Source organism: Lipotes vexillifer, unplaced genomic scaffold (genome assembly GCF_000442215.2).
Source record: "Lipotes vexillifer unplaced genomic scaffold, Lipotes_vexillifer_v1.1 scaffold8, whole genome shotgun sequence".
In the NCBI taxonomy this organism is placed as follows: domain Eukaryota; kingdom Metazoa; phylum Chordata; class Mammalia; order Artiodactyla; family Lipotidae; genus Lipotes; species Lipotes vexillifer.
In genome coordinates this window covers 6,542,080-6,561,746 of record NW_006781519.1, presented here as the reverse complement: position 1 = coordinate 6,561,746, position 19,667 = coordinate 6,542,080, and the positions used below count along the sequence as shown (strand labels likewise).

The 19,667-nt window shown below is 40.4% G+C and overlaps 1 protein-coding gene across 6 annotated transcripts in view; it reads right to left on the bottom strand.

The window, feature by feature from the left end:
* The window catches only part of CADPS (calcium dependent secretion activator), a 475,342-nt gene that overhangs the window by 143,533 nt on the left and 312,142 nt on the right, over positions 1 to 19,667 (bottom strand). For 4 of the 6 annotated variants that reach the window (XM_007454769.1, XM_007454764.1, XM_007454765.1 and 1 more), the window contains 3 exons: positions 18,475 to 18,687; positions 4,605 to 4,741; positions 727 to 914 (listed from right to left, as the gene is read on the bottom strand). In XM_007454769.1, the coding sequence (XP_007454831.1) occupies positions 727 to 914; positions 4,605 to 4,741; positions 18,475 to 18,687 (538 nt within the window). Of the gene's footprint in view, positions 1 to 726; positions 915 to 4,604; positions 4,742 to 11,717; positions 11,740 to 18,474; positions 18,688 to 19,667 lie in introns of all 6 variants that reach the window. The other 2 variants (XM_007454768.1, XM_007454767.1) reach the window with 2 other exon arrangements.

The window sequence follows — 19,667 nt, the reverse complement described above, 5'->3', positions numbered from 1 at the left end:
CGCGGGGGGGGGGGGGGTTCTTCCTGCCATCCTGCCACCCCATCTGAGTTGTGTTCCTTTAGTAACTGCTACCATGGAGTTTTATTCCTTCTTCTCAGAGAACCAATCTCTATATAACTCTGCCCTCATTTGGTGTCTGGTTTTTGCTCACCGTGCACGCTGAAGGTACAGCAGAGTACCTGACCCTCAACAAGTAATCATTAAATATTTATGAAATGAATGATAGCAACAACAGAGGCAAATACTTATTTAGCCTTTGCCATGTCCCAGGCATTGTGCTGAACCCTTTATGTCCACTTGCATCCTCTTGACAACCCCATGAGGACACTATCATCCCTGTTTTACAGATGAGAAAACCATGGCAGAGAGGGTTTAATTACCATCCAGGGTCATGGAGAGCAAATGGAGAAGCCATGATTTGAGCCTAGATTGTTCTAATTTCAGAGTCTAGAAGTCCTGTTTGCCATTTCTCTTAAGTCTCTTGAAAGGAGTAGAAATTCAGACCTGTGTGTTTTTTGTGTTTGTGTGGCTGGTATGTGCGTGCGTGCGTGCGTGCGTGTGTGTGTGTGTGTGTGCGTGCGCGCGCACGCACGCCCACTGGTCTGCACTGCTGAGGGAATGGGAATGGATAGAGTTAGACATGACCCTAAAAGCAGGACCAGTCATAAACCATGGCCAGTGCCTTAAAAAGTATTTTTAAAGGAATACCTCTGGACATGTGCTTACCTGTTCCCATGGACGTGGGATGCACAGAAGGCAAAGCTATAGTGAAGGAGGGTGGGGTCAATCATGGCGCCATTTTCTGCCCGTTCAAGCAAATCTCTGAGGTAACAGAGATGTCGGTGACACCCTCGGACTCCATTTCGGGCGCAATACTCGTCTAGTACAAACACCTGGCCAGGACTGAACCAGCCCTGTTTGGAGAATAAAGGAGAGACTTTCTTTTAAATGGGTTTTAAATGGGTTTTAAAATGGGTTTTTCTGGGGGAGAGCTGCTAGAGTTGGGGATGACTAGAGAAGGGGGTTAAAAATAGCCACAGAGCTAACACTTCCTGATTGCTTATTAAGTGCCAGCCACTGTGCCCAACGCTGTGTGTGCTATCTGGTTTAGTCCTCATAAGAGCCCTATCAACTGCTACCCCTGTTTGATGGTCGGGAAATTTGAGGTCAGGGAGGACACAGAGTTTCCCTAGCATCCTGCAGCTAGTAATTGATGGCATCTGGATTAGCAGAGGGCATGATTCCAGAAAGAGAGGCTCACCCACTGCTTTAACACTGAAGCGTACACCTTAAAAGAGTGTTGGAGTGTGGGTAGGGCAAAGTCTTGGTTACTGATAAGAGGAAATAATAACATTAATGCCTTAAATTGGTACAGTGCTTTACCCTTGACAAAGAACTTTCAGTTGAGCCCCATAACAACCTTGAGAGAAGCAGACAGAGCAGGTTTATCTCCATTTCATAGATGAGGAAATGGAAATAAGAGCTCACAAATAACACAAAACAGGCAGGACTGAAACCCAGCTCTGTCTTTCTTCTTTTTAATATTACAGACTATACCTATTACCATGGAAATATGGTCACAATGCAATAAATTATTGTAAAATAGTACGTAGAGTATGATACTATTGGATTCTTATTCATTTTTTTTTTTAACATCTTTATTGGAGTGTAATTGCTTTACTATGTTGTGTTAGTTTCTGCTGCATAACAAAGTGAATCAGCTATATGTATACATATATCTCCATATCCCCTCCCTCTTGCAAACCCAGCTCTGTCTTACTCCAAGTCTTCTGGGTGTTTTTTTTTTTTTTTTTTTAATACTCTGGAGCATTAATAAATACTAGGATTGGTCTACATACATGCTAGGACCTCATAAATCCTTTCACTTTGGAAGAAAAAAGTTTTTTAGATTTTAAAATGAAGATAATAACAGAACTTTCCAAAGAGAAAAACATGACTAAGTTTTCAAGTTGTGAATCATATAGGATTCAATTAAACTGAGAGGAGCTTCCTGGGCCCTGGCTGAGCGTTTTGCTTTCTTCTTTCCCTGGCGGTTATTTGTTTTCTTATCATGTATTTGCTTGCTGCAGGACCACACAAAACTCTGCTCTGAAAGAGAACCCGGATGGAATCTCCGATCCAGAGCAGACTGGTAGGCATGATGGGGTAGAAACTGCTGCCTCTGTCATGCACTTAAGAGCTGATCAGACAGGCCAAGTGACTTGCCACTCAAAGGCACCCTTGGGACAAGCCTGAAATCCAATCACTTCTTTCAGTTTGGGTACCCTTCTGAAGCAAGAAAGAAACCAACTGAGGTGGTACACTGTAAGCCGAGAATTTAGGATTGTCTTAAATATAAATTTAATTTTACTTTGAGGGTCTTCTCTGAGTCATCTTTTGAATATGGCTCCGTCTTGGGAGAGAAAAGGCAAAAAGAGAAAGTGACCAGGTGGCAGGTAAAGGCCAAGGAATTGCAGCGAGGGAGGCCCCTGCCAACACTCTCCTCTGGTATTAGTGATCCGGGGAAACTTCTATAGACAACATGCAGCTCAGCAATGCATCCAACGAAAGACGGCATCTTTCCTATTTCAAATGATAAGTTACTGCAGAGGGCGGGAGAGTAGTCGAGGCAGTGGGCTGCCCCTATAGGCAACTTCTTTGCCACTCCATCTGCTACCCCAAATGCTAAATCTTAGAAACAACACTGCTGTGAAAGATTAAAATATATTTTCTACGACTCAGATGACACCAAGTCTTTTGTAGATGCCAAAATAGCTGCTTTGAAAAGAGTTGAAGAAATATCAATTAGGAACTCAGTCGAAGACACAGAAAAATTTATGTATCCCTGCTGGTCGGTCTCCAAAACTAACTGAAAAAAAAGATTGTAATAATGAGAAAATGGAATATATAGAGGCAGGAGATAAGGTCTTTTTAATGGCTGTTATTTTCTGAAATTTGGGGATGATGATTAATAGATACAGGTACACAAACGGGAAAGGAAACTGTTTTATGATATTCATAATTAATTTTGGATTTTTAGGCCTATATGTGATTCACAGGGAGCAAGCTTCAAAATTTCATTTCTGGTTTAATTTTTTCTAGAGGGCACTCACTCCTTAGTGATGAATTTCTTAGTGAAAAAGAAAATCGTTTTAAGAAATCAGGATTTGAAAAAAGTCTTGAAAATAAGACTCCTCAAAAAATTCCTCAAGAGACTAGGAATTGTACATAAAAAGAAATTATTTAAGTTCAGAGGCATATTCTTACAAGTTTCACGAACGCAATTTATAATTACATGAATAATTACATAATCGTGGGAAATACATTTGAGAAAAACTGCCTTGCAATGCAAGGTAAGCTTTTCTTTCTTTTTTTTTTTTTAAGTCAAAATGATGTATTCCTTTCCAATTTGGCAAAGTTCAGACTTCTGATGAAGTGATTCTAAACCTGAGATAATCAATGAATCTTTTGTGAGACGAAGATTAATAAATTATTCCACATAATCCCGTTTCTGTTTTTTAGACTATTTTATCTACCATTTAAAATATTTTGTCTCCTGGCACAAAACAAGAAAAGGAATTTAAAACAAAAAAATTCGTCAGGACAGATTTAGGGTATAGCCATACCATTTAGACCAAAAAAACCCAGATTTTCATTATATTTATGTTAATATCAATAATATGTTAAATTTAATAATATACAGATATATTAACCTTAGTATGTGGAGTCAGGGATGAGGCTTTTCCTCTGTGTAAAGCCATTTCATCCTTTCCCCTCACCTTTCCCATCTATAATGTGGGATTAATAGCCTTTATCTTTAAGCAATGAAGTAACAATTTCAGGTTTGCAGAAGGAAATAAATTGGGTCTCTTTTAGGGTTTTGAATTTGATGGTATAACCTCAAATCTATCTTCATAAATCTAATAAACACGTAATAGCGGTCCCTTAAACTTAAATGGATTTAAATCTAGGCTTAAAATAGGATTTCAAGAAATGTTCATGCTCTTGCTGGAGAGCGGGACTTCTAAACGTCTAAAGCACCACACGAAAATTCCCCCAAAGGGTGAAAAATGCTTCGAATACTATGTAGAAAGAAGAAAGCCACTCAAACAAACAAACCCAAACCCATTTACCTTATGAAAAGGGAAGTGAACTTGATTTACAAATCATTTTCATCTTTAAAAAAATAAATAAAAAGGACCCATTCATTTCTGAGACAGGAGCACAGGGTCTTACTATGTGGGGTGGGGTGCGAGGGGAATCTTAATGTCTAAGAAACCAAGGCAATTTTTACAAGTTCTCCATAAGCAGGTGCCAAACTCAATTACCCTCTTGAGAATATTTCTCATGTAGCAGCTGAAAAGGGGGAAGCTCAGATAGGGAGGCTGGGGAATTGGATCCGTCTCTACTGATAACTTCCTCCCGCTCTGTCTTCTTTCTTTGGTAACTAAAACTATCTCAACACAGGAAATCAAGAACACATTTATAATTGTTAAAGGGGCTCCACAACGGAGAAAAGAGCTTCTGACATAAAGGTAGAAAAATATTTTATTTTTTGAAATGTTATCACGTTTCAATTGCTGTATACCAAAGAATATACTTGCCAGGCAAGAATAGGAATCATTAAGTCTGTGATCCAAAGTAAGACGTTGCACCATCTCAAAGAGGGAAGCGTGGTCAAAGTTACAGGGGTTGGAAGAGATAAATTCATCCATGCCATGTTTTTGGGCTCTATCTGCGTCTGTTCATTTATACATGTAGAGAGAGACACAATTTAGAGAAACACATCACATTTTCTTTGACATTTCAAATACACAGGAATTCACTAGGCATTACAAACGCTAGCTGTTTCCCCGTTGCCTCCCACCAACATCCCCAAGATATTCTTTTTATACCTCCCATTGTCAACTTGCATCACTTACTGGTGAGTTTATTGCATTTCGGCAAAAATATATTGGCATCAACATGTTTATCAAATGATCACAACTCCAGTGCATTTATGTTTTTCTTGAAAAACTAAGCACTCGACCGTAACTTCGCCTGCGTTTCACCAAACACTGAAAGCAGATCGGATCTTTGCTTATAAAAGCCTATTTAGCTTTTAGGTTTTTAATAGATTCTGCCATTCCAGTGGTTATATCTAGAGCAATTTCTCTACAATTATTGGGATTATCTGGAAAAAAGGGTTATGCTGATTTTCAGCAAAGTGACAATATTTTTATCCTCCCCTTCCAAATCCCCGTGGCCGATTTGGTTGCACAAAAGGTTTGGGTCCCCATCCTCCAAAATTAAAACAAAATAATAACAAAAGATTTTCATTGAAACCTGGAGAATAAATTCAACGGGAATTTAGTTTGTGATAGCCAAGGACATTGCCTTATAGTGTGCTTACTCAGTTAGCGAAGCTTATGAAAGACAAACAAATTTACTCAGCAAGAGCTATGATCTGCCATTTATTGTGAATTAATAGTCTCAATGTATTCACACTTTTCCTTACAGGGTGAAGGCTGTAGGCAAAACCTCCTAAGGGCTAACTAATTAATCTCAATATGTGTAACTAAAATAGTCTATATTCAATCGGCAAAATAACTCAGAGAATCCGACTCGAGTGAGACCAAGCAAATCCCAAAGAGGAAGGAATGAAGGTCCTAGACATTAAAGGAATCGGCTCACTCTGTCTCATATTTACGCACTGTCCTGAAATGCTGTGAAGAAAAAGAATCTTAAATCAAGCAAGAGTTTATTCATCCCCTTGCGTGCAACATTCTACTGGAATTCGGGCACCTGCCAGGGACCAGTGATGCTGTCAGGACATGGGAAAACGGATTTCTGACTTGAGAGGGTATTTGAATAATATTTTCAAAAGTGGCCTTCATCCCAGGCGGTTTTGTTTTTCCTCCCTGCTTGGGGGATGGCTGAAAATGGGGGCTATAGTTGCAGCGTGATGTTAAGATGATGATTTTTCCTCACATTATTAATCTGGGGTATCCTTCCAACTTAAATGCATGGTATGTCAGATGTATGCCCTCTTTTTGTTGGGTTTTAAATCTTCAGTCATCTTTCATAGAAGCAGCAAGTGGTCAGTGTTTGAACAGGATGTGTTGTTTATGCCCAAGACACACAGAAGCAACGGTTACCAGAAGGGAAGTTGAAGAATGTCTCTTTTAATAGCCAAATCGCTCTACTAATAGGATAAAACACAAAATTCTGGAAGGGATATCACATGAGCAGGAATTATATTAGAGAATCTGAAAGAATCCTCTTTGCGGGGTTAATTGCCTCAGATTTGTCTTCAGGAAAGTGCTTTCAATTTGAGTTTAGGTGCTTTGTCTAGGAGGATTCTTTTGTTTGGTAATTTGGTCTCCAAGCTATATTTCTCCTTTGACTCAGGATGGCTAGAAAGAGAGATGGCCAGGAAGTTGGTACTGGGGAGAAAGCTAGCTGCTTCTAGGATGTGTGTGTGTGTAAGGGTGTGTGTGTGTGTGTGTCTCTGGCTCAAAGCAAGTGTCTTAAACCTGCTCCAACTTTAGTTGTCCCCCTGCAGGATGGCACTCCTGTAATCCAGGTGATACTGTTCCGTCCCTTAGGACAATTCTGCCCTCTCACCCCCATCCTGTCAGTCCCCAGAGAAACTAACAGTGGGGTACACCCATTGCTCATAAAAAGCCTCACTCACTCCGTGCCTCCCAATTCTAGCAGATAGATGAGGCAATTTGGCTAGCATCAGCTTCTTGATCTCAGGTTTGTCAGAAGAGGCTACAGGCTGACAAATCGGTCGGGCCCTTTAACTTGGCCAGTTTGCCTCTGCTATTTTAGTGCTCTTCAATTATGATGGTGCAAACAGTCATTTAGCCAGAGAGTAGGGGGCTCTTCTGTAGCTGTTAAAAATATGCCCCACGTTTGAAGTCTCTTCCTCTATTTGCTGAACCTCTTGAAAACTCTGTGATGAACTATTTTGCATGGCTGCCCACTCAGGAAATGGATCTGGAAAGAGAGCTTGCCTCCTCCGTGGAGACCTGGATACAGACCTACCCCCTCCCACCTCCCCCATCCATCATCACAAGACGGCTTCACCACGCTAATTCTCGGCTTAGACTTCATCTAAAGAACAATTTCATTTTTACTTACATTTTAAAGCAGGTTTTAAAATATGCTTAAAATCCGCCTGTTTTCCTTTTCCGAAAGTAACCCTATCAACATAAAAATTCCTTTTTCCCTTCTTCCTTCTTTCCCCTCTGTCAGTTCACATGGGGGTGACTGAGCCTGGGACTGATTTAGGAGGTCTGGGTGCTCCTGTGAGCTCCACTTTTATTTTTTTTTTTTATTTTTTTTTATTTTTTTTTAAAGAAGATGTTGGGGTAGGAGTTTATTAATTAATTTATTTATTTTTGCTGTGTTGGGTCTTCATTTCTGTGCGAGGGCTTTCTCTAGTTGTGGCAAGCGGGGGCCACTCTTCATCGCGGTGCGCGGGCCTCTCACTATCGCGGCCTCTCTTGTTGCGGAGCACAGGCTCCAGACGCGCCGGCTCAGTAGTTGTGGCTCACGGGCCTAGTTGCTCCGCGGCATGTGGGATCTTCCCAGACCAGGGCTCGAACCCCTGTCCCCTGCATTGGCAGGCGGACTCTCAACCACTGCGCCACCAGGGAAGCCCCCTGTGAGCTCCACTTTTAAATAGGTGTGGGATACTGGCTGAAGTGTTGATCTGTCTGAGTCTCAGTTTCCTCGTGTGTCAAAAGAGCCGAACTTTTAGTTCCCTTTCTGCTGCCACTGTCATTTAATCATCCTTAAGTTCCCTTTACACCTTCCACGGGATGGAGCTTAATGCAGTGGGAATTTCCAGCAAGTAAAACGAGCAGCCCTTGGATTTTGCTTACGCAAAATCATCATTTACTCAGAATCAGGCTCATTATCTTAATGGTTCCAACAACTCAAGAGTGCTTAACAGGGTGGCTGGCTCCCATGAAATTTCTGAGAGTTTCATTGAGCTTATTACATTCAGACGACAAAAAAAAAAAAAAAAAAGAGGAGCAGTAGGCCAGGAATGCTTTTTTAAGGTGTCCAAGGAAGGGGTGTGATTTTGATGCTCCATCCAAGCAGGGATTTTGAAATTTTTGTTCTCTGCTGTATTCCCAGCACCTAGAACAGTACCTGGTACACAGCATGATTAAGTGGGTGGGCTTAGAGGGTCACGAAGACTGAATCTGAGGCCAGCTCTGCCGTTACAGGGTATGCAATGTGAGGAAGTTGATTAGTGTTTCTGAGTCTCATTTTCCTCATTTGTAAGTTGAGAATGGTGTTTGAGTCTACCCTCAGAGAGGATTGTTGTCAGGATCTGATAAGCAGAACGTGTAAAGCACCTACGTGCCTGGCATATACTAAGTGCTCAAAAACCTTAGCCATGAGTGAACGGGCAGGCTTCTCAGTGCTCCCAAAGCCAGTTTGTTTAATATTCTTAGGGAGCCAAGGCTGTCACTACATTGATCGCTATTGACCTATATTGTTAGTTATAGGTTGCTTCTTAAGCCATATCGTTTCTAGGAAGCTGGGAGTCCTTTCCAAGCTGTCTGCTTTATGCTTCTCCTCTGCCCCTGTATAACCAGCTCCTATTCTCTGTCTCTGTTTTTGCTGGGTGATGTTCCAATTTCTCTGTGGTCAGAACACACACTTAAATCCCCTGGTAGATAAAATGTTCCTTGAGGGGTAAGTTTCTGATCTGTTACTTCCCCTGGCAGCTCCCAGAGGAGCCAGGTCCTTAGAAGGTGTTTATTAACTGACTTACTCTGACATTTGCATCCCAGGAAACTTCCCATCAACTTTATTAAAGGAGTCACACACATGGGGATTCAGATGGCATCTTGCAAATCCCAAAGTGGGAACATGTGTTCTTAGGGGGAAAAAAATCTTATAAAAGGAAACAGAATTCTAGGTGCAGGTGTCTTTGGATACCATTCAGATTGTCTGCCTGTGTCTCCATACATGTCTAGGACCATATGCATTACATATGTTATCTATTTTAAAATAAAACACTGCAGTGGTCCAGCTGTTCCAAATTCTGTTTCAAAGAACTTGTGGGTGCTTCTCAAGCAACACCACCTAGTCATCCTTGCACGGTCCCAGTCTGTTCTTGTACAGTGCTGAACATTAAAAACTAAACGTTCCTTGCAATCGCATTTTGCCCTGTGCAAACAATTGGAATTGGTTAATGAGAGAAAAAGAAAACTCCAATGTTGACATTAGCAAGGGAAAAACAGCCCGGAGCAAAAGGATGAGAAAGTCAATTCCTGGATTCAGGACACCCTGGGATCAATTCCCTTGCCAATGTTTGGCATGTGTCAAGGGAATGCAAATGAATTTAAATACTAGGCTGAGCAAAATAGAATTAGGAGGGTAAAGTAGAAACTTAAAACTCTGATGATGTTTGGATTATCTCTTGCTTTGGGAGACACATACCAATGTTCTTTTTCATTAATATATGTGCTTTTTTTTTTTTTATTATTTAAGAAATCAAGGATCGACTGCATTTTAAGAATTTGCTTCAATCTTTACCTTTTTCAGACCTGGCTGAATAGTTGCTCAGTCCTGCTTAGTTTGTAAGGGCTTCAAATGTATTGAAAATGGGCTATGTAATTTCATAGGCTCTGGAGCTAGGGCATAATTCAACACATCTTCCAAACAATGCTTCTTGTTTCACTTCTGGGCTGTAATTGCATAAAGATTTTGGAGTTCTTTACAGCATGGGCATAGGAGACTGACTTCAGACTAAACTTAGATGAATAAAGCTGATATTGGTACCTAAACTACATTTATAAACTTAAAAGAACTATCAATGGGTATCCATGACACAGAAGCAGGCTGATGGACATGCAGACTTAGGGAAGGCAAGTATGCTTTCAAGAGGAAACTAATTAAAATTTTTACCCCAAGTTTGCTCAGAAACAATTTTGGTTTGGCATTTAAGGAATGTTGGGAAAATAATGGTTCCTAAAGTGATACGATTATGTGGATTTTATACTCTCATTTAATCTACTTAAATTTCAAGTGATGTTCCTAATTGACCATCCTATCGTTTATTTTGTCTGTGATGTTTGGGTTCATTTCATGTTTGATATTCTTTTTCTTTTTCTCCTTCACAATGGGAAAGAATATATCATATTTTTTCATGATCTCGTCTTAATAGAAAGCATATTTGTGTGATCTATTTTCTGATAGAAAGAAAGTTAGATAAGTTTGCAATAAGGTCTACCAAATGGAATTTTCTTGGGTGGGAGGGGAATAATATAGCTTTCCAATTTTCATTTTGTTGAGATTTCTCTATTATCCCAACAGCTCGGGGAATGAATACAAAAGGCCAAATCTTTTTATTTTGTAGTATTACCTGTCAGAACTTTTTATAGGCTAGGGAAAAAATTCTGCTGTTGAAAATAACTATGATTGTGTTGTTAACAAATTGTCTGAGGGAGGCTCCTTCCTCTAATGAAACCCTTTTATAATAAACTAGGGGTAGCTGCTTTATCACCGAAATTTAGAGCACAGTATGGCTGTTGTTATTCCTGATGGATGCTAGAGGCAAGAGAATAGCTCATGTAACTATAAAGTCACTGTGAACTCAAACTGCAAATTAAAAGGTGACTTTGTATCTTTCCTATATGGAAAATGTGTGCTTGTCATATCTGCTTGACAGTACAAGAGTGAATGTATGGTTTGGACAATAACGAACAATGACAGTAGTCAACCTCATCAGAAGACATGAAATAAAGAAATGACAATGATTGATGGCAGCTGACTGTTTACGGATTTTTCTAGAAGAGTTTTTCTTGGCATGATCAAGTAACCAGGGGATGCTGTGCCCTGCCTGAGCTCTGCACAGCAAGCGAAAGACTGGTCCTCCCCTGCCTGCTGCCCTTGAGAAACAACTTAATTCCTTCATGGTCCCTTTGACTCAATCGAGGTAACTTGCATGGCCAAGAGAGGATGGCTTCTTCCGAAGCTATCAAGGTCCACATTGCATTTTGCAGAAATCTCTGGCAATACACCCAAGGGGATAAACATGCGGTAATTATTTCAATGTTCATTTTTATAAATCTTCATAAGACAAATGCTTTGAGCAAAAGTCATAACAGAATTTTTCGTCAATGATCTCAAAACCAATAAATGATTTGTAATTTTCCCTGCTGTAGTTACTACATTTTCAATTAATTTACACAGTACTTGATAAAATTTTTATGTCCCTGCAATAAGAGCAAACACAAATTTTCTATAGTTGACTAATTAATAATGTATCTTCCTATAAATCACTATAGGTCATGAAAACACTCAGCTGATTAGTGAATAGTATGTTAAGTGTGTTTGCAGCAGTTAACAATGAAGTGACCCTTCATTTAAGATGATCTATTGACATCCTAACGTGGTATTTGGAAAATTTTGGCCATGATTGTGAGAGACTATTCTTTTAAAAAGTCATTTACTTTAGAGTGAGAAGGAAAGTGTTCCTGCAATGTAGCAACTGCAAGTTGACAATACAAAAAGATGCAGCAAAAATCTGAGACAAAACTATAGAAGGAATTAAGGCAAACAACTATTTGGGAGTCTACCAGGATAGCAATGCATTGTTGTGCAAATACATGTAAATTCACTAGAACAAAATTCATTCAGTCATCTATTCATCCATCCTTTCTTTTAATCTTTAAAAAAAGTATAGCAAAATCCTAAAAGCCCACAAAGTTCACATTCTATGGTAAGCTTTTAAAAATGCCTCATCGGACATGGAAAGGAAAGGAAAGTTAAATTATCTGCTTGAAGTGGTAAAAAAAAAAAAAAAAATCTGTCTGCTAGCCAGGGGTACATTTATGCAAAAGAAAAGAAAAAAGAAAGAAAGGAGGGATAGAAAGCAAATTAAAGAAAAAAATGAAAAGAAGAAAGGACTATTATTAAATGGTCAGGAGAAATGATGTGACCTACAACTTCTAAGTTCGCATTCAAAATACTCAAGTACATATTTGCCTGCTCTCTTGACCAATTTTTCTAGCTCCCTCTAATGTCTAGTTTTCCCTCAACACATTTTTGGTGGACAGCTTTTTCCTCTATGAATAAAGGAACCGTGTAGTCTCTTTTATTAATAACTCAAATAGTGAAGAGAAAGATGTTTTTATGTTTTAAAGTTTCTTTTTTTCTCTTACAGGTGTATTTTTAGAAAAAAATACAAATGATGTCCTAAAAAGTTATTGTTGTCATTGTTCTTGGGAGAGCAGCAGAGAGATATTTGAGACCAGAGGTCAAAACCCTCCATGACATTGTGAAATTGTGAATCTGAAGCTTCTGTGAATAAGCTACATGAATTCAATTGGGTCCTTAATGTCCTGTTTTTGTGCGTGCTAGTTGCATGTATTACATGTCTCTTTTCAAAATTAATCCTCTCTTGGGTCTTAGAGCACACCCTCAAGCCAGGTAGAATGAAATCTTTCGTGTTCAAATAATGAATTTACTTTATTGTGTTCTGCAATTTCTTGGAGTCTTGCTCAGTTAACATCTTTGGGTTTCCAACCCCCCCCCCCTTTCTACTTGTTAAGGTACCCGTGGTTACCACACCATTGGTTCGCTGACCATTCTAACCTTTGGAATGGGAAAGGAAAAACAACAATAGCAACACATCATCAGGGTGCAAAATGATCTGTTTTCAGGCATTAAGCAGTCAGGTAGCTGTGAATTCCACGAAACAAAGGCATTATTTGCCATATTGTTGTGACGTTCATTAATATTCTTGGAATAAAAAAAATTAGGATATGCTCATGGTTGGCTTTACTCAGAGGATCATTTGATGCCAATATGAAAGCCAAGGAGAGGAGGCAATTATGCACACATCACATGCATCCTAGTTTCAGTATGAAGCTGACATTTCAGACCTACGGTCAGGAAAATAACATGAAAAGTTTTACTACAAAGTCTAGACATGAGGAAGATTTCAGAGGAGAGGGAGGAAGCACATTGCAGGTGTCAGATAATCTAGTCTGATTATCTGAGCTGTGCTAGCTATAGGGGAACACTTACCCTTCAGTCCAGCTAGAAGATAGCAGGGTAAGAAGGAACAAACCAGAATAACATAAAGACTAGCAACAAGGCTCAGGAAAGCAGACAGGAGTTCTAACCTAGCAGCTAAAGTTCTCGGGTTTGAGCAAAGATTGAACAAGAAAACTTAAATGAAACAAAACAAAAAACCGAAGTCAACCCCCCCAAACCAACAGTAACCAAGATCCCCCTAACTGTTGAAGACTCTTAAGGTGGTAGCAAAATTAGAACAATTCTCAAAGACATCCAACTTTAGGGATCTATGATGTGATTAACACTTATCAGTTGAGAAACAGACATCATCAGTATGAGACTCATTCCAAGTGATATATCAATCATTGACCAAAGAGCAAAGCTTAAAATACCCCCTCCCCCTGCACTCTTGAGAACGGAGGTACTGATTTTCCACTGTTGCTCTAACACATTGCACAGGGATCGGGTGTTTCATTGAGAGGCCACTTGGCATAATAAATCGTGGCAACACTCAACTCAATGATTTGGACGTCATTTCCAAGGTAAGCAACATTGGCCTTAAAAAACTGGAAAATTGCAAGTATTTGTTTTAAAAAGTTGTATAGCTAGGCACTGACTTAATTTTTTCAAGTTTTAACCACAAAAAAAAAAAAAAAAAGAAGAGAGAGAGAGAGAAATTAAATCAACAGCAACACACATCAAAAAAACCACAAAAGAACAATAACCAAAAAAAAAAAAAAAAAAAGAAGAGAGAGAGAGAGAAATTAAATCAACAGCAACACACATCAAAAAAACCACAAAAGAACAAAAAGGTTTAAAAGTTTGGTGGAACCCTCCCAAAATCATTGTAGAGTCACATACAAACTAATGAATAGCAGGATCTATTTTTTTTTTCAGTTTTTCCAATTCCATACAAATACTCCACTCCACTCTTAGACGTGTCTTTTCATTTTGAAATTGAGCTTTTGAAATTGAAAAAATTAAAATCTGCACCCAGAAGTCTGTTAAACTGAATTTAGAAAGACCCAAATAAACTCACAATTACGCTCAAGTATCCCAAACTGTAAAATATTCCATTCTCAAGTTTCCCTTGAGCAGACAGCGACATGACAAGACTGGAGTGTTTATTTTTCTCTATCCAAAAAACCTATCCCATTTCTCTGTAGCTTCCCTTTGCCATGTAAATATTAACAAAGTGATTACAAAGTTAACTCATAGAAAAGTTGTTCTTAAAAATCATTCACTTGCAAGAACAGCAAATACTTTGAGCAAATATTCAAAAACAGGGATTTGATGAGATGTGTACAGAATTAAGTATTTAACAATGACCCTTACCTTTTGGAAGTCAGGGAGATCTTTTTAAAATGCAATACTTGATTGTTTTCACTCCTTTTGTTAGAGCGTCTGTGACTGACTTAACGTTTGTGACGTGACAAAATAAATCGAGGTATCCACTGAGAACCAAGTGTCAGTGAAGGATCAAAGTTTGCTACTTTACTACTATGTTGTAATTGTTTTTCATTTTTCTGTTATCTCACTTTGTAGTACCAGGTGACCAAACTATCCCAGTTTGCTCAGGACTAAAGGGCTTCTGGGACAGAGGACTTTAATGGCTAAAACCAGGCAAGACTTGGGCAAATCTGGATGAGTTGGTTATGTTAAGTTTGAATAAACATTGTAAGTCTGACTGACTTAATATAAAGCCTGGTCTATTTAATAGTGAGGGTTTGAATTTACCAGTTTAAATGTAGCTTTGAAGTAGCTGTTATGTAACCACAATTCTGTGGCAGACTCCACTAAAAATTATGATCTATCCCCTACCCCCAGCCATTTTCGGTTGTTTTGCACAACTACTCTGTGCATTACCACACAATGTAAAATTCTTGGCTCCTGTTTGAATCTTTCTCATGGGTTTTAAATACCCCTAACTGTAAACGATCAGATACAGAAGGTTGGTTTGGTTAAACCCTGACTGGATTCCGATGTTGGTTTCTAAAGTATGGGAACACAGCCTCACTTTCTGGTACTCTGGCTGCAGTTTTTATTAAGTGCCTAAACTAGCATTAGATAGAATCTGGAGCAGTTGAGGCTCTGTTTCAGGGGTAGTAAAGTAACTATGGGATTATTAGGTTTAACACTAGTGGGTTGAAGCTCCGCGTAAAGACTGTCATTGACTGCAGGGTCATGGTGTACAGTTGTGCAGAATGGGCACTGCACAACTCAGGAGGCATCATTCGTATTTCTGTCTATGGGAAAAGTGTCTTCTGCAGGGCACAATCTGCATGGCTGAAAGTGGTGGCTTCCTTCTTACAGAAGCTGGTAAGAAGGAAGGTAGTCCTCATACTCTCTAGAGAACCTCTGTTCCTGGGCAGTGATTAAGGGAATAATACGGAACAGGGTGGTTCTGCCACGAGGTACTGATAAATCCCAGACGCATGAATTACCTGACCTTCTCACTCATCTCTCAGCCTACCTCACACGCTCTCTAGGAATGACATTACTTACCCCACCCCACAAATTCGAACCCTTAGAATTTTGCTCTGGATGCTCCATTTAATCAAAGTTCCCTCTGTCGACTAGAATAGTGACATACCTCTGGCTTGTGTGTGCTCAGCTGAATCTTGTAGCTGATTGCCTAATGACTAGATTCTAATTGCATAGCTAAATGGATCCTACCCACAGCGGGAAATGTAAATCGAGAGCCCTTGTGTATTTCCATGAAGGGACATCCATCCCCTTTTCAAGAGCCTCCATTACTAAGCTCCTTTTTAAACTCAGTGTCTGGTCTCCATTTAATTTAACCCCTGAATGTCCATCCTCTTTCCTACACTGGAGAGAAAAAAAAGGGGCTAATCACGAACCAAGTAGTAATTTCTTAATCTTGGCAGATGATAGAACAAAGACACTGAATGTAAGGTGAAATGACTTCAGAAGAAGTGGAGATTATTTGGAAATAAAACCAGGATTTTCCAAATATCACCTGTGACACATGTTTTATGAGCTTGATTTGGATGGTGGTTATAGTTAGGAATTTTTTCCTGATACACAGTTAATTCCATCTCAGAGGAATAGAATGGGATGTGCTGTTTCTAAATTTATTTAAAAAGAGCCTGTGAGGCAAGGTGAAAGAAGGGATTCCATTACAGAGGAATTATTTTATTCAATAAAGATTGGGGATGCTTTTATTTCAACTAGTGACTAAACCATTTAAAAAGAGATGCTTCCTTCTCTCTCTTTGCTCTCAAACTTAAATGCCACAAATGTTAGAGGAAAAAGAGAGCAGGACACTTGGTGGTGGTCATGGTCAGAAGGGCTGCCCCTCTTCCCCTGAGTCCCTCCTCAACTTATTCCTTATTCTTTCAGGGTTTTCTTTGTGGAAACCCACATGATTGTGTGATTATTTACAAGGTCCCACAGGGAATGCATCTTCCTTTAAAAAGCCATCAGGGGCCTCCCTGGTGGCGCAGTGGTTGAGAGTCCGCCTGCCGATGCAGGGGACACGGGTTCGTGCCCCGGTCCGGGAAGATCCCACATGCCGCGGAGCGGCTGGGCCCGTGAGCCATGGCCGCTGAGCCTGCGCGTCCGGAGCCTGTGCTCCACCACAGGAGAGGCCACAACAGTGAGAGGCCCGCGTATCTCAAAAAAAAAAAAAAAAAAAGCCATCAGTACTGGACAGGAATCCCTGGGAGCACCTGATGGATAGTATCCGTCATCCAAAAAGAGTTTTTTCCCATCAGTAAAGGTGTTACAAGGTCTAAGAACATAGTCTTGTTAGATAAAAACAGACATGGCAGTGGAATTCATTGAAAAGAGACTATTCTCTATTTAGTTGGCTGTAGCTACAAAATTATTCGATCCATATTTTAAAAAAATTATTTATTTAATTAATTTATTTTTGGCTGCGTTGGGTCTTCATTGATGCACGTGGGCTTTCTCTAGTTGCAGCAAGCGGGGGCTACTCTTGGTTGTGGTGCACAGGCTTCTCAATGCAGTGGCTTCTCTTGTTGTGGAGCATGGGCTCTAGGCGCACAGGCTTCAGTAGTTGTGGCACGCAGGCTCAGTAGTTGTGGCACATGGGCTTAGCTGCTCCGTGGCATGTGGGATCTTCCCGGACCAGGGCTTGAACCCATATCCCCTGTACTGGCAGGTGGATTCTTAACTACTGTGCCATCAGGGAAGCCCTCGATCCATATTTTAAGAGCAACAGAGGAGAGACAGTGTGAAAGCACTGTGTTCAAGGTCAAATTTCTGACGAGGGGCCTTCACACTTGCTTTCCCTTTTGCCGTAATTCTCTTTCCACAGATATTTGTGGGGCTGACTCCCTATCATTTGGGCTGAAATTCAGATCATCTGACTTATATTCCCTCTCCCCACTCAGTCACCATTGCACGACATTCTTTATGGTATGTCTCAATGTCTGAAACTATCTTACTCATTTTTTTACTTGTTTACTGTCTAGACTTCCCCACTGGGCTGTAGGTATCCTGAGAGCAGGGATCTCACCTGTCTTCCTCATCAATGTCTCGTCATCTAGACAGTTGTTCAGTGAACTACACTGAATCAGTGGGTTCCATGCTAAAGTCAGGACTCACCATGATCATTGCTAAAAATGACTTATACCCGAGCTACTCCTAATTGACCTATTATTCAGAACCCTAACATCTCTATTTAGGGTTCATGTTTTGTAAAAAATGAATTATTTAATTTGGTGCTTTATGGTTTCAGTGCTTCCGTTTTCTTTGTTTCAATAAGCATCTCCAAGCGTATGCTGTCTTTCATCTGACCCTGTGTGTCTGAAGTGTTGCAAGATAAAAACCAACGTAGGTAGCAAGAAGGCATGGCAAAGGGGCAAGAAATTAAAGCAGATGCTGAGATAAGAGGGGAAGAGACTGGAATATGAACTGGGGCTGTTTAAGGAGGAAGTTTCATTTTTGGGTCCTGGTATTTTAGCTCAGAATGGGTACCGCGTTTTTTTTTTTTTTTTTTTTTCCACTGCATGTGATAATGTCATCATTTATTTTTAAATGGTTCTAAGTTGCAGATTTAAATTTATTTCAAATCAAGCCCTATTTTACAATTACTTTTAATAGGAAGAAATGAGGCAAGGACATACATAATCTACCATATTTGAAGGACTCAAACAAATACATGTTTGGCTGTGAATTCTAAACTCTCACCAAAACAGAGAGATAAAAATCCACCTAAAATATATTTTCTTTGTTTAGTCCTTAGGGGGAAATGTCAAGTATTGCACTTTAAAATTACTTTCATCTAACATTTTTGTCCCAACTTTCCCCCTCTGAAGTCACTATTTTTTCTTTTCAGCAAACATGATTTTGTGAATCCTTAATGTTAAAGCAACTAGATTTTCTAACTCAACTTTGGAAGATTGACTTTACTATACAGGGCTATTTTTAACAAATGGCATATTTACTTACAAAATTGGGAGATGGGGGCGTCCAGCTGAGGCACGTTCCCTCCCTTGGCGTTGAGTTTCTGGACTTGGGTTGGGGGCACAGGCTTGTGTGACTGACCGGTAGCCCGGTACATGGCTTGGACCCAGAGAATGCGATCTTGCTCATCATCACTTGCAAATATCACGGTGTCTCCTTCTTTGACTGCATTGAAGAAGGCTCGGCCACCCTCCAAACCTGGGTTAAAAGGGAAAAAGAAACTGCTAAGTTGAGCTGCAATGTTCTTGGCAGGACTAAGTTCTGAGAGAGGCAGTTTCTGTGCTTTTTCTTGGGCTGCAGAAGGGAGGAGCCATTTATCTGACTGTAGGATGGGAAAACTGATACCCACTTGGCCACAAGGTGGGGCCATGGTGTCCAAGAGGCATTTTGAGCCCAGCTCTTGTCTCCCGCCATCTTTGTTTGGTTGGAGACAGAGTTGTCAATTGAGCTGCCTAATGGACGGGTAAACATCTGTCTATAAATACATCTCTCATCTTTCTTTTTTTTTTTTTTTTTTGCGGTACGTGGGCCTCTCACTGTTGTGGCCTCTCCCTTCGCGGAGCACAGGCTCCGGACGCGCAGGCTCAGCGGCCATGGCTCACGGGCCCAGCCGCTCCGCGGCATGTGGGATCCTCCCGGACTGGGGCACGAACCCACGTCCCCTGCATCGGCAGGCGGACTCTCAACCACTGCGCCACCAGGGAAGCCCTCTCTCATCTTTAAATACAAACAAACCGGACAACAAAAACATCTCTTGACCCCCACTTCTCCCTTGAGCTACTGCCCTATTGTTCTTCTCTTTACAATGTAAGTGGATCTCTACCAGGGCTTCTCAAATTTTGGTGCACATGTGAATTCTCTGGGCATCTTGTTAAAATGTAGCTTCTGATTCAGTAAGTGGGGCTAGAACCTGAGATCCTGCATTTCTACTCAAGCTCCCAGATGATGCTGATGGTGCCGGTTGGAGGACCACACTTCAAGTAGCAAGGGTCTCTCTCCTCTTAAAGCCCTAAAGCCCTTCTGATCGGGCTGCTGCCCCAGTGAAACTTGTCAAGGTCACCAATTACTTCCCCGATGCTGAGTCCGATGATGAACTCAAAGGCTTCATTTTGTTCCATCCATCAACTCATTCCATTCTCTTTGAAAGGTTTTCTTCACTTGGCTCCAGTCATCTGATT